The sequence below is a fragment of the Clinocottus analis genome, unplaced genomic scaffold (assembly GCF_023055335.1).
Source record: "Clinocottus analis isolate CAN_PGR_092001 unplaced genomic scaffold, fCliAna1.0.p SCAF_11, whole genome shotgun sequence".
NCBI classification, from domain to species: domain Eukaryota; kingdom Metazoa; phylum Chordata; class Actinopteri; order Perciformes; family Cottidae; genus Clinocottus; species Clinocottus analis.
This window is the reverse complement of record NW_027175832.1, coordinates 20,403,701-20,429,970: the sequence shown is the minus strand read 5'-3', so window position 1 is coordinate 20,429,970 and position 26,270 is coordinate 20,403,701. Positions and strand designations below refer to the sequence as shown.

The following is a 26,270-nucleotide window of genomic DNA, read 5'->3' as shown; positions in this document are numbered from 1 at the left end:
AAGGTAAGCCAATCAGAGAGTAGGGCGGGGCCATGTGTTGGTTGTATTGGTATTCATAATATTGGGAAGGGAAGTCCTTAACATATGGAAGGTTATGCAATTAATTCACATGACAATCTATTTTATTTATTTTTAACTGTAGTTTTTTTCATAAATACTTTTTCTTATTCAAAAATATTGATAAAAATGTAGTTTATATAAAACATCAAAACAAGCAGGGTTAAAGGCCTTAAAACATGCATTTAACTAAAACTGTAGACAAAGACTTGAGGTGCTTGGACCTTCACTACATCCTGATTATCAGGATGAAGGCACCCTCTTGTGGTGTGATCTACACATAACTTCTGTACTTTGTGGTGTTTCAGGAGGAAAACTGACTTATTCTCTCATATTAGTTTCATATTTTGTACATCAGCTTTGTGTGAAACCCTGAAATAAAGACAAGAAAATACTTTGTTCATGTTTATTTATTCATCATAGGTCTGCCAAACAAAAACATGATTTTGATACAATTGCTTGAAATTACAGGAATCACTTCTGTCTATTTGAGTTTACAGAACTCAGCAGTGTTTCCAGGGGAATAATACAACATAAGTCCGGCGTAGAGAGGCTGAGTGAATGTGGTCTGGACTCTATGGAGGAGAGTCATGGTTTCAGTGATGCTGTAGAAGGACAGAATACCTGCTATGTGATCCAGGTACACTCCTACTCTGGAGGTCATGGGACCAGAGATGGGGGTTTTGATTTTGTTGAACATAAATGCAAAACTGCTTAACTCACGACATAACACCCAAGAGTTTTCATTGTATCCAAACAGACTTTCATCCCCGGACCCTTTTCTGCTGATGTCCTTGTATGCGACTGCTACATGAACTCCTACTTTTTTCCACTTCACCTCCCAGTAACAACGTCCAGCCAGACTCTCTCTGCTCAGGACCTGATAATCATTACTGAATCTTTCTGGGTGACTAGAATAACACTGTTTATCCTTCATAAATGTTGCTTTTCTGTTCCCAGCAGATAATACCAGATATGCCTGTGCTGTGTTTGGATCCAGTGTGATTTCACGTGAATACTTTAAGAATTCAGCTCTAGTCGTGGGCTCTGGTTGAAACAGTAAAACATCCACTTTCTCTCTCAGGACGTTCTGTAGTTCATCTTTGACTTGTGAAACAGCCGCTTCCAGGTCCTCAAAGTATCTCAGAGGACGGGTGTTGATGCTGGATGAGTGTGTAGACTCTCCGAGTGGTGGCAGTGAGGGGTAGTTGAGTAGAAACTGGTTGTGATCCTCTGTGTGTGAGAGCTTCTGCAGCTCAGCGTCGTTCCTCTTCAGCTCAGTGATCTCCTGCTCCAGCTTCTCCTGAAGCTTTTTGACTCGACTCACTTCACTTCTCTGCTGGGATCTGACCTGCTGCTTCATATCAGAGATTCTTTTCTCCAGGAGACGGATCTGCTCGGTGAACATCTTCTCACTGTTCTCCACTGTTTTATCAGCAGAGAGATTGATGGCCTCCACCTCCTGATGGAGCAGCTTCACGTCCTTCTCTCTGTCCTGGATTGTCTGCTGGATGTTCAGTCGATTCCCCTCCAGCTCTCTCTGCCTCTCGGTACTTTCTGCTGCAGCTGAGACTGTGTCGTGGCCTTTGTGTTCATCCATTAAGCAGAGGTAACAGATACACTGCTGATCAGTACGGCAGAAGATTTTCATCACCTCGTCGTGACGAGAGCAGATGTTCTCCTGGAGCTTGTTGGAGGGCTCCACCAGCTTGTGCTTCTTTAATTGAGGCACATCATGATGAGGCTGGAGGTGGTTCTCACAGTAGGAGACTAGACACACAAGACAGGACTTGAAGGCTTTCCGTCTCCTCCCAGTGCAGACATCACAGGCCACATCTTCAGGTCCAGCGTAGCAGTTATCAGCAGCAGCGGCAGCTTGGAGTCCAGTCTTCTTCAGTTGCTCCACTAAATCTGCTAACATGGTGTTTTTCAGCAGGTCAGGCCTCGGTGTGAAGGTCTTTCTACACTGAGGGCAGCTGTAGAGTTTCTTCAAATCCTCTGTATCCCAGTGGGCTTTGATACAGTTTCTGCAGTAGCTGTGTCCACAAGCAGTAGCCACCGGATCCTTCAGTAGATCCAGACAGATGGAACAAGAGAAGGTTTCCCGATCCACCTGCACTCTTTTCTGCGCCATTTCACCTCTCAGATCTGAAGGGGAGAGAAAGAGGAAAAGTGTGGACAGAGTGCAGCTGCTGGGTTTGAGAGCAAGACATTAAATGAATCATGACCAAAAAAGGGCAGAACAGCGCCTCCAAGTGGTCAAAAATAAATAGCGAGTGACAAAGCAAAAACAGCAAATATTCCAACTATAAACAAAAGAAAACACATCTGTAGAAGACAACACACATACATTGCCTTCTGGTCTGTCTCTGCACACCAGCTTCCTAAAACACGGAAAACAAACGTGTCCAGGGAAAATATATGACCAGGAGCCCGGATGTATACAGTAGAAATGGCGCCAAATGAAACAACCACAAAACACGCACTTTTACCGTGTGAACTATCGACACAGCAGCTTGACACCGTGGTCGTATTAGCGACCATCACCGTGTCGAACAAACGGTTAAGTTTTAAAAGAATATAACGAAATAGCGCGGAGTCATTTTCCCTACCTCTTACCTTCAATTGTGACCAACTTTTGTGATATTTAAAATGGAACTACGGAAGCCGAAGAGACGCTGAAGAGGTAAAACGGAACTACGGAAGCCTCGGAGGAGCAGAAGAGGTAAAACGCATTTTCCGCACGAAACAAATTTAACTTTTCAAAATAAAATTCACACACACTCAGCAGGATTGTTGAATGATAAATAAAAATAAAAGATAATTCATTGAAAATAAGAAATGACTGTTTCTGACTCCGTTACACTGACATGCCCTCTTCTTTGCAGAAGAGCTCTTCAGCCTTGTTTGCTGCTGCGCATTGAAACTGAAAGAACAAAAAATGAATATATAATACAATTGTTGATGGCACAAAAGAATAATTCGCTCATTTTTGCACACACACACATTACTTTTGTTCAATTTACAGCAATACTTTTACTGTATTAATTTTAATACTGTAAATGAATACAGTGAAATTATATTTATATATATATATATATATATATATATATATATATATATATATATATATATATATATATATATATATATTTTATTGCTAAAAAACAGATCGTGGAGGTGTTAAAAAGAGGTCTTTGAAAAGAAACATGCATCACATTTTACTGGTTTCCTGTCTGTTACTTTATTGTTCAAACAGAAGAGAATAAATTCCATGTGAGCTATTATATTAAACATTGAATCTAAAACAAAAAAAAAACAAAAAAAACATCCTGTCTGATTTTAATTTATTATTGCGTTCACTCATGATGATGATGATGAGGCACTTCACGTGTTTGATGGAATATTACGAATTTATTTCGACTTAGGCAGCGGGGAGCTAGCAGCAGTGCTAGCTGGCTACAGCGGGAACACCCACCGAAGATAGTAGCGACTCATAACACAACTTTTAAAAGTTAAAACTTTCAAAAAGGCAACAACAAACCACGAGACAAAAGACTGCATCTGAAATCACTCCCTTTATTTTTACTTTGCGCTCGTTCGCGGTGCCTTGTATTAACTTGAACATTCATAGTAAACGCGCTACGTAGAGCCCGACAACACTACTTTCTGCTCACGATTCCCAAAAGGCCAATGTGCCAAATTTCATAGATGTCTGTGCTCTAGGAAGTAGCGGACGAGTGGACCAGGGAGTGATGTCGAGGCGCCGCCACATGTCCGGGCAGGCGGACCCGGACCCTCAGCAGTCTGACTCAGCCATCCTGTCGGGCCGAGCCGACCGGCAGGTGTCGGGTGGGGTGAAGACGTCGGGGTCGCTGATGCCCAGCTGCAGGTTGAAGAAGCGGGTGGAGATGGTGACGCTGCTGTTACTGGCGTAGGTCTCCTGCACCGGGTAGCAGTCCTTCAGAGTGTAAACACCCACCCAGGTCTCATCTGGAGGAGAGACCAGCAGACAAGCACGTTTTTATTCCACCAAACCGCTGCTCTTTAAATCTGCTGCAAGACTTTACTTTTAATGTGAAGCAGCTGCAGGAACACTGAAACCCAAGACCTACAGTATCATTCATGTAAAGTCTTCATCTTTCCGACGGTCCTGGAACACGTCGTGTGAGACGACAAATGCCAATTTCCATGACTTTTAATCACATTTCCATGACTTTTAACCAAATGTTTATGAGCAAACATTGTGTGAAATGTGTGTGTAAACAGTAAAACGTGATAAAATGTAGTATTTAAACTAACAATGAGGATTCAAAGCATACAGTAAACCTTAAATGACTCAAATGAATGAGAGACAATAGTTTGATTAAAAGAATAAACATTTATATAGATGCCTGTATGTATGCTGCTGATATTTTAAGCCTCTTTCTTTTAAAAGCAGATTCATTATTTATAACTCAGCATTAATGAACGTCATCTTTTTATCCAGGCCTGTCCTCTGTATTTTAACTTGAAAGAAACATGCGTTATAAAATAAACCTGACTCACGCTGGCGTGCCGGCTTCCTGTCTGACCACTCCTGAACCTCCACGTTGTCCCCGGGGCCCCCGATGAAGTACTGGTCCTCAAAGGTGGAGTTTTCTGGGATGTCGAAGGGATCCCAGGCCCCCGTGAGAGCGATCTTTGAGCAGGCCTTGGTCTTCTGGTCGATCTGGAACATTACCATGCTCTGGTACAAGTAGATGTACTCATAGAACCTGCAGGAGGGATGTATGAGGTAGGTATATATATATATATATATATATATATATATATATATATATATATATATATATATATATATATATATATATATATACACCCTTTATTCAGACACTAACACATTTATTCTAACACGATCATATTTTTATTTTAACAATAATCTCTTTATTCTAACACTAACCTCTTTATTCTAACAATAACCTCTTTATTTGAACAATAACCTCTTTATTCTAACGGTAACCTCTTTATTTTAACAATAACCTCTTTATTTTAACAATAACCTCTTTATTCTAACGGTAACCTCTTTATTTTAACAATAACATCTTTATTCTAACAATAACCTCTTTATTCTAACGGTAACCTCTTTATTTTAGCAATAACATCTTTATTCTAACAATAACCTCTTTATTCCCCTCCACACAGCCTCACCTCTGGCACGGCGCGTGCTTCTTGTTCTGCGTCAGGACTCTGATCCTCTGCTGCAGGCCGTCGTAGGAGACCGAGGCCCGGTTGTTCCTCCCGCTGCTGTGGTCGTACAGCACCCACCTGCCCTCCCACTGCGGCGGGGCCAGGCAGGGCGCAGCCGCCCGGGACCCGCCCAGCCCGGGCAGGCCGAGCACCGGCGCCCCGGCGGCGGCCAGGAGCAAGAGCAGCAGCTTGTGCATCGCTGTTTCTCTGGTCATTGTTGTTGTTGATGTTGTTGTTGCCGATGAGCCGCACCTGCTGCCGACCATTTGGATTGGGTTTCCGGTTGTGCTTTTCAAAATAAAGGCTTTAATAAACCGTATGAAAGGTATCTAAAAATGTTAATGAACCCACAATATTTCGTTATTAAATTATGTAATCCAACAATAAGGGCGACTACAGAGTGCATACATCTTAACATTCATGAAAGGAGAGTTAAACTACTAAAAGTATTGAAGATACTTGCAATTGTAGGTTTAACTGTATTCTTATTTTTAAAGTAAATTTGCTGTAAAACATTAAATCATTAACCAAAATTATTATTATTAATTATTTCGACATCTTTTGAGGGACGTCGTGGGAATCCCGGTTTATTTACCAAGCGCCGCCGTACATCTCGTCGCATTTGTAAAAGCGTCACACCCTCGAGACGCTTTGTCATGACGTCATATCTCCGCTCTGGCCCCAACACGGCGAAGGAACAACGTGGGAAAACGGCTTGGTCTACGCGGACGGCCGATATGGACTACATGACCGAGGATTTCAGTTTGGAGCTGACGGCGAGCGACGACGAGGCGCCCGAAGAGATGAGCTTCGAAGACGCGAAGGCGAAGGCGTTACGGAGCATGAAGGAGGCGCTGCACACCGCCCGAAGGTAGCGAGCTAGCTAGCGCGCTAGCGAGAGGCCGGTGAACCGAACTCCCTTTAAAAAAGCCAGTATTTTGTCGTTTTTCGTGCTTGCCGTCGGACTAAATGCACTAGTGCAAATTCTTCATCACATATCCTGAATTATTTGGTGGCCCTTTTCACGTCGGCGTGCACAGTAAGCACTGAGCGGCTCAATAGATTTACCATAATATGAAATTGGTTCATAAACTTGTCACTGACGACGTTACACCATCATGCGTAACTTTCTTGAGAAATTTCAGAAAAGCAAATGGAATTTTGTATCACTGTATCGACGCCGATGAGAAGAGCGTCTTCCAACAAGTTGGATTGTTTCATCTTTCCAAACTTTTAAGACACGCGCATGCGTATAATCGAGATGCGCCTTTTGTTTTTGCCGATTTGTTCAATGGAGTCTGGCGTCAGCAGAGAAACACTACACCACAAACATATGTGTAGGCTACATATTAATATTTTACGTTTCCATGTTTGCAGAGATCGAGAGCTGCTGAAAGAGAAGAGGAGGAAGAGACAGGAGTTCTTCCAGGAACAGAAGGTCTGTGTGTTTGGTATTAATATTGGTGTTTATTAATATCCCTTCCTGTATATCTTCTATTAGAGTAACTACGAGTACAAATTAGACACATCTCAGAAGAGAAACAATTAAAATGTTGTGCGATCCAACTATTTTATTGAATTCTAACTTAATTTGTGTTTGCATAATTATTCATTGATATACTTTTTCGTACCCTGATATTTATTAAGTGCCAATAAATGTGAATTAACTTGACGATGTGATGCTTAAAGACCCATAAATAATGACTTTCATCTACATTTGATGTGCCAGTTAGTTTCTAGCTTTAATCGAACAGTTCATTCATATCATGAGATGAAGGTTGCATCCTTTGCCTTTCAAAATATTGCTAAAATTTGTTTGTTTAATAAAATAAAGCTTCTTCAATCCTACAGAAAAGAAAACTCTTACCGGCGGACGTGTTGGAGGAAATCGACTCGGCATCTTCAAAGTAATGAACCTTTCACTCTAAACGTGTTCTCTCCGCCATCGCTGCTTCACGAAAAACTCACCCAAACCGTGCTTTTATTTTATAAACAGGAAGCAGAAACCAGCAGAGGCTGAAGGTAAGGAAGCTCATCTGTGCCCTCGCGTGTTTAACATTTAGTGTAAACTCTTGCCGCTGAAAGAAGCTTCACGTTGAGACGACTCGCGTGGTTTTATTCGTCCTCAGCGGCTGAAGAAGACGAGGAAAAGGTGAAGAGTGAGGAGCTGATACACTCCCGACAGTACGTAAACACACTTTCTCCCAGATAATCTGACGTCCGGCCGCTGCAGCAGTTTAATCTCTGACCTCGTGGTTTCAGGCTGAAGGGAAACTACACCGTGACGACCATGAAGAAGAGCGCGGCAGCGGCGACACAGCAGCGAGCGGCCGAGGACTTCCTGCACGCCCGGATGTACGGGCCGGGAAGCTGCCGCACCACGAGTAAGACTGTGTGTGTGTGTAAATGGTCTTATATCTTAGAGAACACCATTTAGCTGATGATGTTTCTGAAGTGTCTAAACACTTAAAATTCATATTTAGAAAATGACTTTACTTTTTTGAATCAAATAATGTATTCAGAGATTTAGTTCATATTTTCTACTAACTCATTGTGTGATGTTCGGCAGGAGCCAATGAGCTCGGAGCTGAGAGCCAGACAGGAAGTGAACGTGTTTGTTGTTGTTTGTGACCCTTGCAAGCTACACTCTGTGGCAGTAGTCTGTAAAGACGATGATCTGTCTCACTTTTTGAGTTTTTGCTACAGAGACGCCGTCTGGCTCCACGGCGGCGTCCCGGCCCTTCTGGGACGCCTGTGAACCCGACGGCCACATCCACGACTTTATCAGTCTTTGTTTGTTTGTTTTCCGGCTGAACTCATTCACCCGTCATGTCCTCCTGCTTCCAGGCAACGAGATGCTCTCCCTCCAGAACAAGACGGCGAGGAACAAGAGCGCTGCGGTGCTGTTTGTCAAGAAGGACTGGGGTGAGTTCATCGAAAACATCGAGTTACTGAAGCAGCAAGTGCGAGAGGCAGCACTGCATCCTCAATGTACAATACATTCAGGATACAGTACTGCCTCTCGTACCTTTTATTGCTTTTGTTATGCCTGCGACACTATAAAAAGTAAATTTGTCGCACACGATGCGTTGAAGGACCATCGTAAAGATGAAACTGACTTGCTGCCGGGTTTAATCTGTAGACGTTCTCTAATCGTCCGTCTCTTCTGTCCGGTCAGCCCGTCAGGAAAAGGCCAAAGCGGAGAAGCTGAAGAAGAGGTGGATCCACAAGCAGCAGCTCCCCTGCTGACCGGAGCCGGTACTGCAGCTGGATTCAACCTCTGGACGCTTCCTCGAGCGACTCGGCAGCCGCCCGAAACCGTTCGGTTCTGCAGCAACTGACCTCACGTGGGGTTGAAACGCTGGACGATTCGTCTGCTTTGTGGTTGAAGAGCAGAAGATGTGGAGATGAAGCTTTCAGTGTTAAAGAGGCGGTTAAAACAGTTTAGTCCGTAACCTTAAACTAAAATCATTTGACATGTTTAATAAAAGCTTGTTATACTTTCACCTTTTCTATATTTATTCCAAGACTCCAGTGAGTGAAAATATGAATATTGAATAACTCGATGAGTCAACATTTTGCTGCTTTTTCTGCCTTTAAGTCACTGCTTTGGGATCCGGTTTGTTTTTTAAATAAAATGTTTTTGTCCCCATTTTCTGACATTCACAAGAAAAATAATCTGTTTGCTTTCGGACTCAACGATGTGACGATTAAAGATATTTCACTTGACGCATGGTGGTTTTCTTGTATTCTTTCTTTTGTTGAACTGTAGAAATAAAATGTCAACTATTAAAAAATCCTTTGAAATGATTAAAGATCAGGATGTAAAAACAAGTAAACACTTTGACATATATATATATATAGATTAATAATATATATTTGGCTTTTAGGCTCTTGTTCAAAGGCAGATAATGAAACATTTTTAAGTTTATTTAGATTTGTATAATTTTAATAGAGAATATTCATTTTAGTATAGTTTTAATCCACTTAAGAGTATCAGGCTTTTCCTTAAATTAAACATTTTAACAGCAGCTAGTTTACGGTGGACTTTTCCCTTCGAGGCTCTGTATGTGGAATAATCCCATTGGGATTATTTTAGGATCAAACAGGACTTCAGTGCAACTTTTTTTGTCATTTTCTTTTTTTAATATAAATCTTTTCACCCTCACACAAATTGCACTTTTCTCTCCAGAAGGACAGTCAGTGAGATCTTTCCCTCAGACACCAAACTGGCAGAAAAGAAGAAACAAAGAGGAGGAGACGTCCAACGTGATGTCACCACTTTACTGGCATGCAGAGGTTCAGACCTACAACACACACTTTGTCTAAGAAGTTGTTTTTTTTTCTCTCTAAACGATGCCGCGAATAAAACAAGAGAAACAAAAAAGGTGAAGTAAAGCTCGGCTCACTGCGCAGAAATGTCAACTCCTGAGGGGGAAAACTAAAACATCTGACTTCCTGTCTCTGCAATGCGCCGAGGCTTTGGTTCTTAACAAATACTGAATTATTATTGATTTATTCTCCCGCTCCACGGACCCAGAGGAGCGACTCCCAGGTCTTTTCATACACCAATACTTTAAAGAAAAGCAGAAAAAGTTGAAATGATGAACTAGACAGTAAAAAGCTACCAGGGAGCAACTGAAGTTTAATGAGGAACTGAGAATAAAACCACAAAGTTGACTTCTGCTACCCGACATTAAAGCCAACAAAAAATAATAAATGTGTTTTGTGTGTACGTTATTTTCAAAATATAACTTTTACAAATTTTTCAGCGGCAAATTTTTTTTTCTACCCCCTCCGTCCATTTGTGCACATCCCAAAATGTTAAAAAAAACTACGTGGAAAAAGTGACGAGAATGTTTAAAGGAAGGAGAAACGTCCTCCTTTTGCAGAATCCAGAACCAACACAGTGTGCGGACACGAAAAGTGACACCTCAGTAGGGATCGCTTCCCCTTTAATAACAGAAGCTAACTAGCTTAGCTTGCTTCCACTTTGAGTGGACGTCAACGGGGGACGGACAACTTAAATTGCTAATAAACTAAACTTGCATCAACATTCTGGGGCCTTTAAAATGCTTTACACGAGTTGTAGGAGCATGAGGACGCCTCAAGGTGGCGCCGGCTTGCAGCTAACAGGACAACGCCGCCGTATGAGCTAACAGGCGTTAGCTAACGTGCACTAAAAGCAACGCGCCGCGAGGAAAAAGCTTCGTTTGCAGCACAGAGGGAGAGCGCGACTCGTTCGCCGCGCCGAGTGCCCGCGTACTGTTCCTTTAATGCTAACGCTAACGAGCAGCTGCTTTTAGGCGGGAACGCCAGACAGTCAAAAGACGTCCGACCCGAGGCCTGAAGCTTCACAAATGTCCCCAAAAAAATAGTTTTTTTTCTAATCCTCTGGAAAAAAATATATATAAGTGTGAATCTAATCTTTCTTTACTGGAAGAAAAAAAAGTGAGATGGACATTTTCTAAAAGCGAAGAGGAACAAAGACATCGACACGAAAATAAAAGATCAACAACAACGTTTGCATCAAACCTGCTGAGCAGCCGGTTCTCTGGTTTCTGGGGTCACAAATAAAAACGGGGTCAGAGGTCGTCAGGGTTCCTACACAGCGTTTCCTCTCAGGGTTCAAAGAGAAGGTGAAGTTCTGGTGCAGGAACCCGACAGAACATCTAAACTCTTACAGACGAGGAACAACCGGAGTCCACTACAGGAGTGTGTGTGTGTGTGTGTTCCTCTGATAACTAAATATCTCTATTGATATACCTCCATTGTTGTTGGATTGACATATACACGTTAACATGTACACACTCGGTGGGGTCGGGACCTTTATTATTAGAATAATGATGAGTGGAACTTGCTCTTGCTGGCGCTCAACAAATATACTGTGAATGCAAGTAACAATAATTCATAAAATGATAATTATAATAATAATAATAATAATAATAATAATAATAATAGTCGTCTGCACCATACCTTGTAAACCTGGAGAAACTAAAATAAAAACAAAAACAGGAGCCACGCCTCCACGCCGCCCCGCGGGAACAACTAAAAACTAAAGATGTTTTAAAAACAGAGACGTCGAGTGATGCAGATTCTCTCTTCTTCAGAGTCCCGAGTCCGCATGCGTCACGCAGACCACCGCCCAAGAGGGGGAGGGGCTTTGGGAGGAGGGGGAGGGGCTTTCGGGAGGAGAGGGAGGAGCTTTGTGGGAAGGGGCGGATCCCTAACGGAGCCTCTCGGCCCTGACCTCTGTGATCTGCGTCTACAGGGACCAAAGGGTCAAAGGTCAAAGGGGCGGCCATGACGGTCACTCGTCCGTTGTCTTTTTGTTGTTGTTGTTGTTGTCGTCTTATTTTTCCATTTATATTCTTTTGTAAGTCTGTCCCGTCCCCGGTGCCTCCCCAGGTATACGGGTGGAAGCAAGGGGTTCTGGGTATTTAAGTTGGCGTCCCCGCTGTCAGTCAGAATGATGCAGACGTGTGTGTGTGTGTGTGTGTGTGTGTGTTTGTGTGTGTTGCTAGGCCAACCAAGACGGTGGCATGTTTTTTCTTTACGGCGGAAAGGGAGGTGGTGTGTGTCTGCTTTTGTTTTTATGCTTGTGGTGCGTGCATGTGTATGTGTGTGTATGCATGTGCGTGCATGTGTGTGTGTGTCATCTAAAGATCCGCCCAGAGAGGAGTCCTGGTCCTCGGCGAGTCGGGTTGTTCACGTCCTTCTTGCGAGTTCGAGCGTCTCTTCAGAGAACGACGCCGATGGAGGAGGACGACGGTTCTGGACGGGCCCTCGGAGAGTGTGTGTGTGTGTGTGTGTGTCTCTCTCGGTGTGTGTGTGTGTATGTGTGTGTACACACAGGGGCTAGTGCAGGTAATCGTCCACAGAGGCGAAGGCGCAGGAGCCGCTGCCAGTTCGTGCCATGATGGTGAGGCACTGAGCGGCCTGACCGACCGCCTGAGCCAACGGGGGCTGCTTAGGGAGGTTATGAGTCTCTGGAGGGAGGGAGAGAGAGGGGGGAGGGGGGAGGAGAGAGAGAGAGGGAGGGGGAGGGGGGAGGAGAGAGAGAGAGAGAGAGAGAGAGAGAGAGAGAGAGAGAGAGAGAGACAGTGTCAGGAATCAGACCACAAAGTTTCTGGTGTGACGTCACTATTTTATCTCTTTTGTTGTATTTTACTTTCCTTCTATTTACTCTCATTGCCATCTGTTCTTTTGTGTTTCTGCTGTTACACTAAACGCAGTACTTTATACCTAATATTGCACTGTTGAGCGTGGAGCAGACGGGCTCCCTCTGGATGGCGTCCAGCTGGTAGCCCACCGGGCTGCTCCAGGGGTCCGAGTAGGCCAGCAGGCTGAAGGCGTCCTGCAGGGGAGACAACAACAACAACAACAACGACAACAGATTACATCACTTTCCATGTCCAGTGCATTACAGGAAAAAATAACCTAAAACCTGCTTTCTTTACATTTAACAATGACTGTTAACGATGTAATTTAACAATGATTTGTTCCAAAGTTCAGCTCAACGTGCAGAATAATCACCTTTGACTCAAATTATTATTATTTTTAACTTTTATTTTGAAGGAACCAAATCAGCGGAGTGTTGGGTTTTAATCAGGACAAGAAAGACAGACTCTGGACACTGTGTGTGACTTGTGACTCGTGCATTACCTTCAGCATCTTCTTGTTGGCGGAGTTCTTGCCACACTCGCGGCGCAGCTGCTCGCTCATGCTCTGCAGCTCTCTGCCGAAGTGGATCATCCTCTCGATGGCCGCCTGGCTGCCGCCGCACAGCTGCCTCTTGGACTGAGTCGACTCCACCTCTGCAGCATGCGGGGCACGATTCAATGAAGCACAGCAAAACACACACACACACACACACACACACTGACACACACACACACACACACACACACTCTCTACACTCACCCATGTCCGCGTCGCAGTCCTCGGGCTCGGCGGCGTGTTTGGAGCCGCCGTTGAGGAAACCGTTGGAGGACGATTCGGTCACTCCGTTGGTGAAGTGGTCCACCTCCATGTCCACGTCGCTGCTGAGGCGGAGACGGACGGTCAGTGAGTGTTGTCCCCGCTAGCTCCCCGCTGTAGCCGGCTAGCACTGCTGGTAGCTCCCTGCTAGCTCCCCGACCTCCACTGAAGCTCGAGAAACAAGCCCCGGCTTGACGCCCGCTAGACTCGGACGGCAGCAGCAGCGGGGAGCTAGCGGAGAGCTAGCAGATAGCGGAGAGCTAGCAGCTAGCTGGCTACAGCGGGGACACCCGTCAAAGGCAGAAGCGGCTTATAACACAACTTTTACGGTACTGTGATTCATCTCAGCTATAGAAGCTTTTAGCGTTAGTTAGTTAGCGCTCGTTTTGTCAACTTGTGTTCTCAGCTTTAAAAAGGTAATTAAACGTCAGCGAGGTCTTCCCCCCAGTACCTGGTGACGGGCGGTTGGCTGTGGCTCCCGTTGAGGCTGACGTCGGACGCCGGCCCGGTGGAGCCAGAGCCGGGTGGGCAGGGCTTGTGACTGTGAGGGGAGGAGCCGTGGCTCTTATTAGACGTCACTCCGTTACAGCAGTTACTGTCAAACCCTGAAACAAACGAGAGACAAGCGTTTAAACGTCGGTGCTTCTGCTCCAGGAGGTGAGGATGTTGGGGAGGTGTGGCTGTGGTGTGGACCTGGGAGGTAAGGCTGGGAGCTGCTGGCTTTGTGTCCGGGGCTGCTGAAGGGCCGCGGGGAGCCGGGGTAACTGTCCTGAGACTTTGGGCTGCGACCTCCCAGACACCTCACCTCGCTGTCCGTCCCGTTCACCATCTCTATGAACTGTCTCACCCTGAGGACGCAGAGCGGGGAGGGGAGGAGGGACAGAGGAAGAAGGGGATGAAAAGATAGACGATCACCTCCATCATCGGTTTGAGTAAAAGTCGGCTTTTCGTAGGATTTAATTAAAATATGGTCTTTGTTTTAAAATCACGGGGGGCAGACTGAGCAATAGTGATATAAAACTGTAAACCATAACTTGTTTTATGAAAAAAAAAGCACAAAACTGCTGTATTTGGATGTATTGAACAAGTAATAAAGTGAAATATATGATTTTATTGGGGCTATAATTTTCTCATATACCAAACCACATGAGTCCATTGGGTTCTCTGTTCTAAACCCTCTGTAACTTTGTTCTGCTTCACTTCATCAAAGTCAACCTCTGCTGAATGTTCACGTGTTGAATGTTCACATGTTGGATGTTCACATGTTGGATGTTCACATGTTGGATGTTCACATGTTGGATGTTCACATGTTGAATGTTCACATGTTGGATGTTCACATGTTGGATGTTCACATGTTGTGTTATGGTTTGTTAGAGTTGTGACTTTACAGCTGCTTCATTTCAAACTAATAATCATCCTGAAAGTCTTTTTTTTAATCATTGGATCTGAAACCTTTTCATTTCTTTCTGTGTCATCTTCATTTCCTCTGAACCAGAAACATGTAGACTGATATTTACACATCTGAACAACATCTCACATGTGTTCCTTTTATTATAACAACATTATCAAACAGCCCTCGTGGCTGCAGAGACACACACTTTTAAAAGGGCTAAAAGTAAGTTGTTTTTTGTTTAGTAGCGGTGCTTTTTTAATTCACTCACAATGTGAAACACACCAACATTGGTCTTACTTGAGCATGAAGAGGAGGTCCGGGTTCCTCTCCAGGAGGTTGGGGTAGAGCTGCTGGGTGGTCTCGATGGCCTCGCCCATTCTACCGGACAGCACCAGCTTCTGGATCTCTGCAAAGCAGCAGCAGCGTGTTAACAGGAGGCACAAAAATAAACTTTATCCATATTTTTATAGAACTAATCATTTGTTTTAGTCAAAATAGGGTTCCTACACATTCTAACCAATGGATTCCATGACTTTTGACCACATTTCCATGACTTTTGACCAAGTTTCCAATCACTTAAATTGTTTAAATACTTAATATGACATCAGTCAGAGAGAAAGTATTAATGTTCTTCTTCTGTTCTGCGCTCCAGTATCCGGTTTTTAAACTCTGGGTCATTCAGAGACGGGAAAACACACAGGAGGACTCACTCTGTCGGTTTTTGATGGAGGCCAGCTCCTCGTGCACGGCCTGGTCTGTGGACTTGGCGAAGGCTTCGGCCGTGGCGCAGTAGCTGTGGTGCACCAGGTAGGACGCCACCATCCTGACGAGGAACCAAGAAGAACACGCTCTGTGAACCTCCAGCGTTTGACTCAATATCACGTGTTACTGCACGTAGAAGAACGACTTAATTACAAGTACAAGACCCACGATGACATGAACTGGAACCGTCTTTTAAGAATGTGTGTAGTGATTAATGTTTGATGTGCCCGAATCAGCGCTTAGACGACCCACAATGCAACAGCGGACCAAATCCTCTGGTGAGCCGCTTCCCCTCGTGCACATTTAAAAATACATGAATTATAATCTGGTGTTTAGCGGAGGCCTCGGGCCACCAGCGCGGGAACTTCCTGTTTCCACATGGCGCGCAGAGCGACGCCTCTCCAGCCCCAATCCCCCGTCCAACGGAGATTAAGTCCATTCAGGACGAGTAATCATAGCAACAGAGAGCTAATCCCCATCAGAGTACGGAGCATGAGAAAGAGTCCCGCGGCTTTTTTACTGTACGCGGTTCATCTGGGCTTCACGACGCCTACGATGTCCAGCACTTCCTCTCCTTCCTCAGCATCAAGCGGCAGCGTATGTGAAGGGATTGACTCGCAGTAAATCACCAAAAAGCTCCAGGAGGAGCCCGAGGTCGGCCTTCAATGACCTCGTAGTCAGGGTTCATTTAAGCGACGACAACAAAAACACGTTTGTTGGACACTGAGCGTCTTCCTCAGCGACCGGCGCGCTGCTGGAGGACGCGGCGTAAGCGCTCGTGTCCTTCAGCATCATTTTCTCAATATTTTGCGTACAGAAGCAGAGTATCGAGGAGAAAGAAATTACAAACGCGGCGTCCGCGTTAAAAATCAAACGTCCGGACTTCCTGTCACTCGTAGCGCCGCCGCTGCACGACACGCGAGCAAAAAAAACAGCATAAATCAACTGGCTACCGGTCCTCTGGCAGCGCTGGAAGCGGCCGTCACTCAGACACTTCCTGAAGTGATGAACCCAGAACCGAGGGCGTTTGATGTGCCGACACTTTGGGGATTTCCACAACAAGTACGGCGCAGAAAGACGCTCACATAGAAGACAGAGATACTAGAGTTTGTCTCTTACTTCTGGATCATGGACTGCCACTCGCCCTCGCGCTCTCCGATGGGGAAGCGGTCGATCTGCGCCTGGATCTTCGTCCTCCACTCGCGCATGTAGTCCTCGATGTCGAACACGAAGGGGTGCTGGCCGAAGTTGGCGTCCACCACCTCCCCCGGAGTCTGGAGGCCCACGGTCGGGTACAAGTTGGGCTGCAGCGGCGGGAGGAAGGAGGGTGAAGAATCAGGATGACGAGGGATAACAGGAAAGCAGAACATATAAAAAAAACAATTATCCTTAAAGCTCGATCCTACAAGCGGATTCTACAGCATTTCCTGAGACGCTAAAGAGGCGAGAAGCAGGATTTCTATTGACCACAAGGCATCGATCAAGCTGATCAATGGACCACATGAGATCAGCGTTGAGTCTGTGACCCGCACGGTTTCTCATGTTTATAGTCGACAGGGGGAGAGCCGTGAGCGTTAGCAGCGCCGCTAACGAGCGGAAGGATGCGTTCAGGTACATTATGATGCGTTCAGGCTCCGTTGGGTGGACATGCCGGTGTTGGCTGACGGATCAATTATAACATCGTCTTGATGATGTCACCTTGATGACGTCATCTTGTAAAGTTGTAATTTTGGTGAGAAACTTGAATGAATCCAGCTGGCTCGAAGCGGCTGATGTGAATTTTGTATTTTGATGCAAAACAAACAACAATTGCAGCGTCTACAGCGACTGCAGACATTTTGATGGACAGTCAGCCTCCCAGTCTCAAAATTACTAACATTTAAGCCCCGCCCCCCCCAACAAAACTCATCTGAAAAGCAGTAAACAACAACAGAACAAAGACATCCAAACATCACCGCAAAGCCTCAACCGATTTGTATATTTAACCAATTACATATTATATCATGATTTAATTATCTGCTTCCAGACGGGGAACAAAGTGCAAGTTGGTTGTTGACGCGCCGCACGCCAAAAGCCAAAAGCGGGTAAGTAAGTACGCAGCCGTGACGGGACGAGACATCAACAGAGCGACGAGGTGATGAGGCGTCTGAGGGTCCATTGTTCTACCGATCCGACCACAGCAAAGAGCCGAGAGACTGTGAGAGATTGTTGTTGGATTAAAATGAAAGTATCACAACATGTTTACAAGCTCAGAAAATTAAAAAAAAAGGAGTGATTGAGTTCTTGAAGACAGAAGTTTGTTCGGTCTAACGTGAAGCTAATTTGCGGGGGTTTTGATCGCGGGATGATTTGTGTTTATTTGCGTCATTCGAGGAGGAGGAGGAGGAGGATGAGGAAGAGGAGGGGCTTATCTTGTTTCACTGCAGCAGTTTGAAATCAAAAAAATAAATTTTGTTGCGATTTAAAATCCCAACAAACGGAAAGAAATGACGCCGAAATATCGCCACGATGCTGCAGATCTGTACGAAGTCTGAATTCATGCTTTAGTTGGTTCTGTACTCGCCTCGCGTCAAGCTAACTTCTTAAAATGCTCGATTTCTGAATGGAGTTTGGCTCGATTGCTGCCACCTAGCGCTTCACCAACACAGCGTTGTTTAGACGCTACGATGAGCGGTCGTCGTTTACACACAAACATTCACCCACGCGGTCGTAATGAGAGTCGTGTGAATTCAAACCGCTTCAAATTAGAGTCAGGAGAAGAGTCGATTAAGGGCCGCAGAAGAACAGTAGTACAAAAGGTGTGTGTGTGTGTGTGTGTGTGTGTGTGTGTGTGTGTGTGTGAGTCGCCTTTGTCACGGTCCAATAACCACAAAGGTCAGCTGTGCCGAGGTGACGCACTTCACTGCACAACTCTGGAGCAACATGAATGTCTGGCTCAGGGCCGAGTGCGTTTTGCTGATCAATGGACGATTGTTGTGGCTAAGACTCTTACTTCCTTCTCAGAGAGAGAGAAGCGTCGCATAATGAAGCACGGGGCGAGCGACGCCCCGCTAGCGCACCAGGACCTAGCGCACCGGGAGCTAGCGCACCAGGAGCTAGCGTCTGTTAAAGTCCTATGTGAACAAGTGAAAGTAATGCTGAGCCGAGGCAACGCACGCAGACACGACGTCGCCTTTTTTGTTTTTAATGAAACACAGAAATGTGACACGGAAACGAGAGCCATGAGTCACTCTGGAGGGTCACCTCCACGTCCTTCATCACCTCCATGCCCTTCGTCATCATCACCAGCGAGTAGAACTTGTATACTGTTGTCTGTGTGGTGCCGAGCTTCACTGTTCATCACAACAACATCAAACACTCTGATGATGCATCATGGGAACAACACAGAGCTTCACCAGACAGCAGTGGACGGACTCTGGGTACTTACAGGAAGGTCTGTGAAGGCGATGCCTGCAGAGGAAGAGAGACAGTGTCAGCATGAAGGAGCACACACACACACACACACACACACACACACACACAGGTGATGGAGTTACCGTCATCTTTCTGCAATAAAGAGATTTCTTAAATATCATGTAGTTAAAAACGAGAGGAGGAAAAGAAGAACTAATTATATATATATATATATATATATATATATATATATATATATATATATATATATATATATATATATATATATATATAGAGAGAGAGAGAGAGAGAGAGAGAGAGAGAGAGAGAGAGAGCATAGACTTCTATACAACCAGAGGAGTCGCCCCCTGGTGGTCAGGAGAGAGAATGCCGCTTTAACACATGAAGCATAGACTTCTATACAACCAGAGGAGTCGTCCCCTGGTGGTCAGGAGAGAGAATGCAGCTCTAACACATGAAGCATAGACTTCTATACAACCAGAGGAGTCGTCCCCTGGTGGTCAGGAGAGAGAATGCAGCTTTAACACATGAAGCATAGACTTCTATACAACCAGAGGAGTCGTCCCCTGGTGGTCAGGAGAGAGAATGCAGCTCTAACACATGAAGCATAGACTTCTATACAACCAGAGGAGTCGCCCCCTGGTGGTCAGGAGAGAGAATGCCGCTTTAACACATGAAGCATAGTCTTCTATACAACCAGAGGAGTCGCCCCCTGGTGGTCAGGAGAGAGAAAGCAGCTCTAACACATGAAGCGTAGACTTCTATACAACCAGAGGCGTGCATCTGGCTCCTCACCGAGGCTGTGTCCGTTCTTGGTGTAGAAGCAGGTGTTGTTGATGAGGTTCACGCAGCAGCCGATGACGTCCCCGGTGGTGAAGGTGGGTCCGTACGGCTGCCCGGTGCCGGACGAGCAGAAGGAGTGCCCGTCGTCTCCGTGGTAACCGTACGAGTGCTTGTCCCAACCTGAAGGACGCGAGAACAAGAGCGGAGGAAAGGTGTGAAACCCACAGCAGATGGCTCATCATGGGATAACAACGAGCACAAGGACGTCTGAGTTACTGCAGCCTCATGTATGAATACAAACTCTGAACACGCGTAAAGGCTGAGAGAGAGAGTGTGTGTGTGTGTGTTCTCATTTTTTACTTCACACTTTAGTTTCTGTTTGCTCATTACTATTGTAGATCAACACACACACACACACACACACACGGAAATAGTTGATCCCTGTACACCATATTGTGCATATTCTCCAATAAATCATATTTAAAATTAAAATAAAGCACAATAATAATCAAAGCCCACATCGGAGTTAAAGTCCAGTGTTTAGAAATCTTCGTTGAGGCATTTTGTGATGATGATGATGAAGACTCAAGAGATGGAGGAAAGGAAGGGAACCTGGACTCTTGAGGCCTTCAGTGCTGTAGGCGCTCTGGAAAATCATTAAAATGCAGCGTGATGTGCGAAGAACTGAAATAAGGAGCGATTCTTGGAACTTCAAAGTGAAAAATATCCATATAAATAATGAAAAATAAGAATTTCACTGCAACTCCCAGACAATGGAATTACACAACTTGTGTTTTAACCATTTTTGGGGGGGATTGTCGTCGTTATTTATTTTTTAATGAGGAAACAAAGCCAGCCGGAAGCAGAAATGCTTAGTCATCGTTCCACAAGATGGAGAAAGGTGTGTTCAGGTGTCGGACACAAGAAACAGACACCGCGAGGTAATTGAACCGAGAGAAAGTCAGTCATTTAAGTCACTGGACTAGCTTCTTCTTGTTGTTGTTGTTTTTAGTGTGGACGTTAAAAGCGTCGTCAGCTCTGTAGAAGGCCTCCTGTTATCTCAGTACGGAGAGACTGGAGCTCCGGGCGGGTCCGAGCTCCTGTTGGGTCTGATAACCCTCCTGCTCCAGGCTTTGTGCTAAGCTAAGCTAGCTGCAGCTTCAAATGTAACGGACGAGACGCGCGAGTGAGATATCAATCCTTTTCTTCTAAGTCACGGCAAAAGCAATTAAAAAAGAAATTGCCCAGAAAGTAGAAGTTCTTCTTTTTAGTTTTAATTGAATTGTGAGAATTTAAATATTCATTCATGTAATGAAACATACGGCTTTAATAAAAAGACCTCAAACTCATCTGCATTTCATTTTCTCATCAAAAACTTCTACCGATACATCATGTAATCGGAGAACATCGACACACACACACACACACACACACACACATTAGATTAGATAAGAGGTTGACCGATTTCACCGGGACGATTTCACGCCGTTGTGACATCATCAGCGCCGCCTGCGCTCGCTCACGAGGGAGAATCCAGACAATAACCGTTCAGGAAGTCGCTCTAAATATGAGCCTCTGCTATTGGACAGAGCCATGTAGGTCAACCACTAATCCAGATGTCACTCACAGCATTTACGTTTTAATATTCTGGCCCTCTGATCAAGGCCCGCCCTTAAAATAAATATAACACACACACACACCCAGATTATTCCAGTTTCTCCAACATGGACAACATGTGAGCGTCTCTGTGGGACAAGTCGTGTCCTCCAGTCCACTAATGGGGGTGAACAGTGTCTCCCTTAACGTCAGAGAGGTGTACAGGTACACGAGGCAGACGAGTTCTTCTCACCACACAACAAGGAAAACACACAAAACTACATCTTACCGGGGAGTCTGTTCATGTTGACGCCCTGAGCCGAGAGGCCGATGCCCATGTACCTGCAGAGCAGACGAGGTGAGGGATTAATGCAGGGTTCAGATTACATTGTGACCAGTGGATTACATGACTTTTAACCACATTTTCATGACTTTTAACCAAATGTTCATGAGCAAACATTGTGTGAAATGTGTGTGAACAGTAAAAAGTGATAAAATGTAGTATTTAAACTAACAATGAGGATTCAAAGCATACAGTAAACCTTAAATGACTCAAATGAATGAGAGACAATAGTTTGATTAAAAGAATAAACATTTATATAGATGCCTGTATGTATGCTGCTGATATTTTGAGCCTCTTTCTTTTAAAAGCAGATTCATTATTTATAACCAAATGAACGTCATGAACACATGAATATAACACATTTATAGGACTTTGAGGATTATTTCTTTTCTTCAAGGACTTTTCCAGGCCTGGATAAAATAACCCTTTTAAAACTCCATGACTGTTCCAGGTTCTCCATATAATAATGATAATCATAATAATAATCTAAGCTTGAGTTTAGATCCGACTTCTGACAACATGTCGGCGGCTGAAACACATTTTATAATCTCAGATATTCTGATCTCCCGTGGGCGATCGTCTCTTCTTTAGATGATTAGTGTGCTGCCATAAAACGATTCCCTCAATTAACAGACTGACATCATGTCGCGCTGCTTTTGGTAAAAGATGCTGATGCACAGCAACTCTTCACCTAAACATATGAACAAACCTGCATACGAGCGGTTCATTAGTGATGCTAGTTGAGGTTTAGTAAACCGTTAATAGGATTAACAATATTACAAGTCAATAACCTCACTAGGGAAACATCAGGCTCAAGTTGGTACACACACACACACACACACACACACACACACACACACACACACACTTCTGTTTGCCACCCTGTCAGAAATATCACGAGCTCGCCGGTGCGATTCATCCACATTTCTATGACAATCAATCAGTTGTGGAGATGTTTTAACTTTGGACCAAAGCCCCACCCACACACACCCCGCTCCCCCCACACACACACACACACACACACACACACACACACACACACACACCCACACACACACACACACACAGCGTCCTTACCCATCTCGGCCTTTGCTGATGATCTTCACCTCGAAGTAGTAGACGCCGCAGGCGGCCGGGATGGGGTGTGTGGCCCGTACCGACGCCGCATCTTTGGGGGTTTTACCATGACCTTCAGGGTGAAACAGAGACGAGGAGCGGCCGTTAGACACGGAGACAGAAGCGCTCCATGGGATTCATAGCAAGGGATGGACACACACACACACACACACTTTTCTCCAGCTAATGAAGCTGCTTCAACTCAAAGCGCAATGCAGAAATGTTTGTCGATTTTTGTTGTTGTTGCACAAACAGCTGTGAGGACGACTGAACCCTCAGTCATCGTCAGCAGGATCCTGAAGTGATGAAGGAGAGGAAACCTCTCGGCAGGTTTCAATGAGAGTCAAGTCTTTAAAAAAAATGCTTGTTGTTTTGTGTTTTTGTCGCTTTGGCCAAAAAGGTGGAGCGTTATTTCCACACTGAAGGAACAAGAATCTGAGCACGGACTCAAAGTTCTACGACCCGAAAAGAAACACAGCCTGAAGGGAAATTAGTGCTCGTCCCAATATTCTTTCAGGTTCATGTTCGTAGTATTTTGTGTTTAATAACGGTTCACAGTGGCCTCGTTCCTCCCCAGTGGTTTTAGATGACCTCGTGATCACACAATACTGATGAATAACTCAGACCCTTAAAGTCCTCAAGTTGGGTTCCCCAATTCTGTTGTGTAATTCATGTTTTAAACCGTTATTCCTATTTTCTGCCGTACGACGTTGCCTCACTGCAGTGACGTGTTGTAGCTGTTAAACACCTTCTCAGATGGGTTCTATAGAAACAACAACAACATCCCGTTGTTCATCTGACAGACGCGTGACCTCTCTGCAGATACCAAGGTCGTTGTTTATTTTACACTCAAAGGAACACTGACGCACTTTGGGGCTTTAAATACTTTGATTTTCATAAATCTGCTAAAGATTTTCTACAATTAATTGGTAGATATCATTTTAGAAAAGTGTTGACTTAAAGACTAAACACAAGATCATTAAATGTATTAGAATATATAAAGAACAGCAGCAAATATTTGCAGTTAGGTAGCTGGAACTAGTCATTTGTTGGCATTTTGCTTTTAAAATCTATCTTTAAAACGATAAATTAATTAGCAAAATAGGTAGTGGTTAATCACCAACGCTTTTAGCTCTCGCACTTACGATAGAAGAATCCCAATAAAAAAGGCTTTGGTGTCATTACATTGTACTAATAAGTTGTGTTGGTTGGTTTCAGACAACACTGTTACTGATCAATAATTATAAATAATGATCTTCCCGTATTTTCAGTTTATTTACTTTAAAGATATTTCTATCAAACTAGTCACGATCAAACTAATTAAGTTTTAAGAGGCGATCTTCTTCTTCTCCTTGGAGGTAGTTCACGTATAACATTAACATTCATTTTGAATGCTCAAGTTACACCGAGAACCGGCACACCTGCACCGAGACGTCCAGGTGAAGGTGCTGCGTAAAGAGAGCAATCTGGCCGTCGCCAGGAGCAGTGCGCATGCGCAGAGGGCCCGGTCGGACGCAGAACAACACACCCAGGAAGTACAGTTACACCTTCTTTCTTCTCTTATTTAAAAACTCTCGCCTTTCTCTCGGAGGCCGACACCTCAAAAAACAACAACCTCCTGGCAGTTTCTGCTAAACGACCTGACTGTCACGTAACGTTAAACCCTCATCATCAGCAATCACTACGTCACTGGAGGCCGATCAATTCTTCTGAATAACTTGAGCTACTCGACATTGTATTTCCTGTACATTTAAAGAAATAGATATACACATATATCATATGTCATATATGCACAAACACACATATAATATATTGTAATACAGCTGCAGTAGCCTTCCCAAATAAAAAATGGTTAGCTCATGTCCGACTCACATCGAGCCAAACCAAGAGATGCACTCCGTTTATGCTTCTCCACCCAATGTGTCATAGATACATAAATATAAATATGTATATTATGTCAATTTAAAACAATGATGGTGCTGATCAACTGGGTAATGTCAGCTAACGGAGAGGAAGCTAACAGGCTAGCTAGCATAGTAGGTCAGTGTTCTGGCTGTGGATACACCTCGCCAGCTGGTCGGATTGCAAGATGTCCTCTTGCCTTGTTGTTGTTGTTGATGAAGCCTACTTTGTTTTTAGATCCGCTAAATCCGTCAGCAGCCCCACACGCCCCCGTGTCCCGGTGTCAGTACCTTTATAGTGCACGCGGAGGTTGTTCTGGGACAGCCCGATATAGCTGAACTTGTCCTTCGGGCTCCAGGAGCGTGGCAGCGGGGTCTCGCGTTCGTTGACGGCCGGGTAGAGCTGCCGGAGCCGTTGGTTGAGCTCCTTCTCCTGCTCGTTCAGAGCGGAGTCTCCGTGGACGACGACCGACATCAGGAACCCGCAACCCGACGACTGTCCGGACATGGCGACCGCCAGACTCTATGGGAGGGGGTTAGCGCGGCTTGTCAGCTACAAGCCGGAGCCACTTGTGTCCGTCAGCGTCAAGTTTGTATATAAGAAAATACAAAAACAAAAAGGGAGGGTTAGCCGAGCTAGCTAGCAGGCTAAGCTAACTCGCTCCACTGGTTAATCAGAGATAGTTAGCTAAGGCGCTAAGCTAGGCTAAGCTAACTGGCTCCCCTGGTTAACCAGAGCTAGTTAGCCGGGGGGAGCTAAGCTAACGCGTTTAGCTCGGCTCGTGGAGTGGGGGGGGGTGATGTTAGCTGACACGAAGCCGCGGATACAGACACTTGAGACGGGGGACCGGGGATCCGAGGACAGCCGTTTAAAAAAAAAGAAGAGCCAAACTGTCGCCGGGAATAAAGTTACGCACTGACGTTAGCGGGTGAGTGTGATGAGCTCGCGCTAGCCTCGATCTTTTGTTTGTTGTCGGAGCGTCACTTGCAAATCTGACTGGCTGAGGGCACTTCCTGTTGGGACGCGTCATAAATACACACAACGATGAATGTGCAGCAGGTTAGACGTTATATATATATATATATATATATATATATATATATATATATATATATATATATATATATATATATATATATATATATATATATATATACAAACACACACACAAGTTATGTTGTGCCCTTTAAAAATGTTTACTATACAATAGAATGAAGGTAACTGGAAATGTTTTTATTCGAGTTGTTTGCAGGCAGAAGGTCAGTTGTGTTGAGAGTACATTACTGCATATGCATACATGCATTTTGTTTTTTTGTGTAATAAACTACTTTTTACGCACTATGAGCTGCATCATCAGGTGGCTGACCATGGAAAGTAAAGCTTGCAGAACAGCATGTTTGAGTAAAAATAAACTGATATATATACTGTATATATATAAACAGTCCAAATAATAACCTATACAAAACTGTTAAACCAATAGCCCCAATAGATCCAATAGGTCCAATGGTCCCAATGGGCCCTTATCTTTTCAATCCACTTGATGCTTTTAGGGAGTCCAACAAGCTGGGATCAGTCGCGCAGCAGTCTCACGGCAGAACGGGAGCTCGGCCTGAAAGCCTCATGGCCACATGTGGGAATGTCCATTGCATCACTGGAGAGGAATCTGAACTGCTGGTCCGGTCCCTGTAGGGAAGT

The 26,270-nt window shown here is 44.7% G+C and overlaps 4 protein-coding genes across 6 annotated transcripts; 1 reads left to right on the top strand and 3 right to left on the bottom strand.

Annotated features, from left to right (window-relative positions):
* Nucleotides 1-489: 489 nt before the first annotated feature.
* Nucleotides 490-2,728, bottom strand: LOC137779404 (tripartite motif-containing protein 16-like). Of its 2 annotated transcripts, none has more exons than XM_068567107.1 (2): nucleotides 2,677-2,728; nucleotides 490-2,205 (listed from the first exon to the last, which is right to left on the bottom strand). In XM_068567107.1, the coding sequence occupies exon 2, from the start codon at nucleotides 2,189-2,191 to the stop codon at nucleotides 542-544; it is 1,650 nt and encodes a 549-aa protein (XP_068423208.1). In that variant the 5' UTR covers nucleotides 2,192-2,205; nucleotides 2,677-2,728; the 3' UTR covers nucleotides 490-541. The 2 variants fall into 2 exon arrangements, with proteins under 2 accessions (XP_068423208.1, XP_068423216.1); XM_068567115.1 differs by lacking the exon at nucleotides 2,677-2,728 and adding an exon at nucleotides 2,408-2,660.
* A 611-nt stretch (nucleotides 2,729-3,339) lies between these two features.
* epdr1 (ependymin related 1) lies at nucleotides 3,340-5,593 on the bottom strand. Its single transcript, XM_068567140.1, has 3 exons — nucleotides 5,248-5,593; nucleotides 4,606-4,814; nucleotides 3,340-4,050 (listed from the first exon to the last, which is right to left on the bottom strand). The coding sequence occupies exons 1-3, from the start codon at nucleotides 5,550-5,552 to the stop codon at nucleotides 3,857-3,859; spliced, it is 708 nt and encodes a 235-aa protein (XP_068423241.1). The 5' UTR covers nucleotides 5,553-5,593; the 3' UTR covers nucleotides 3,340-3,856.
* A 331-nt stretch (nucleotides 5,594-5,924) lies between these two features.
* On the top strand, nucleotides 5,925-9,015 carry nol7 (nucleolar protein 7). The gene is made up of 8 exons (XM_068567126.1): nucleotides 5,925-6,157; nucleotides 6,664-6,724; nucleotides 7,138-7,193; nucleotides 7,283-7,308; nucleotides 7,416-7,470; nucleotides 7,549-7,670; nucleotides 8,134-8,211; nucleotides 8,465-9,015. The coding sequence occupies exons 1-8, from the start codon at nucleotides 5,943-5,945 to the stop codon at nucleotides 8,533-8,535; spliced, it is 684 nt and encodes a 227-aa protein (XP_068423227.1). The 5' UTR covers nucleotides 5,925-5,942; the 3' UTR covers nucleotides 8,536-9,015.
* An 896-nt stretch (nucleotides 9,016-9,911) lies between these two features.
* On the bottom strand, nucleotides 9,912-25,580 carry ranbp9 (RAN binding protein 9). Of its 2 annotated transcripts, none has more exons than XM_068566880.1 (14): nucleotides 24,866-25,580; nucleotides 22,635-22,746; nucleotides 21,504-21,556; nucleotides 19,631-19,798; nucleotides 18,849-18,871; nucleotides 16,541-16,725; nucleotides 15,370-15,482; nucleotides 14,957-15,065; nucleotides 13,960-14,114; nucleotides 13,718-13,871; nucleotides 13,210-13,331; nucleotides 12,952-13,103; nucleotides 12,532-12,643; nucleotides 9,912-12,275 (listed from the first exon to the last, which is right to left on the bottom strand). In XM_068566880.1, exons 1-14 carry the CDS (start codon nucleotides 25,080-25,082, stop codon nucleotides 12,145-12,147), a joined length of 1,806 nt encoding a protein of 601 aa, XP_068422981.1. In that variant the 5' UTR covers nucleotides 25,083-25,580; the 3' UTR covers nucleotides 9,912-12,144. The 2 variants fall into 2 exon arrangements, with proteins under 2 accessions (XP_068422981.1, XP_068422991.1); XM_068566890.1 differs by having other exon boundaries at nucleotides 13,210-13,328.
* Between the last annotated feature and the right edge of the window lie 690 nt (nucleotides 25,581-26,270).

Coding starts and splice junctions, on each gene's coding strand:
- epdr1 (XM_068567140.1), bottom strand. CDS start 5,552: ATGGTCGGCAGCAGGTGCGGCTCATCGGCAACAACAACATCAACAACA. Junction 4,815..5,247: donor AAGCACGCGCCGTGCCAGAG/GTGAGGCTGTGT, acceptor TCCCTCCTGCAG/GTTCTATGAGTACATCTACT. Junction 4,051..4,605: donor CAGGAAGCCGGCACGCCAGC/GTGAGTCAGGTT, acceptor TCTCTCCTCCAG/ATGAGACCTGGGTGGGTGTT.
- LOC137779404 (XM_068567107.1), bottom strand. CDS start 2,191: ATGGCGCAGAAAAGAGTGCAGGTGGATCGGGAAACCTTCTCTTGTTCC.
- ranbp9 (XM_068566880.1), bottom strand. CDS start 25,082: ATGTCCGGACAGTCGTCGGGTTGCGGGTTCCTGATGTCGGTCGTCGTC. Junction 19,799..21,503: donor CAACATGAACAGACTCCCCG/GTAAGATGTAGT, acceptor CGCGTCCTTCAG/GTTGGGACAAGCACTCGTAC. Junction 13,104..13,209: donor GGACTGCGACGCGGACATGG/GTGAGTGTAGAG, acceptor CGCATGCTGCAG/AGGTGGAGTCGACTCAGTCC.
- nol7 (XM_068567126.1), top strand. CDS start 5,943: ATGACGTCATATCTCCGCTCTGGCCCCAACACGGCGAAGGAACAACGT. Junction 7,309..7,415: donor GAAACCAGCAGAGGCTGAAG/GTAAGGAAGCTC, acceptor ATTCGTCCTCAG/CGGCTGAAGAAGACGAGGAA. Junction 7,671..8,133: donor GGGAAGCTGCCGCACCACGA/GTAAGACTGTGT, acceptor TCCTGCTTCCAG/GCAACGAGATGCTCTCCCTC.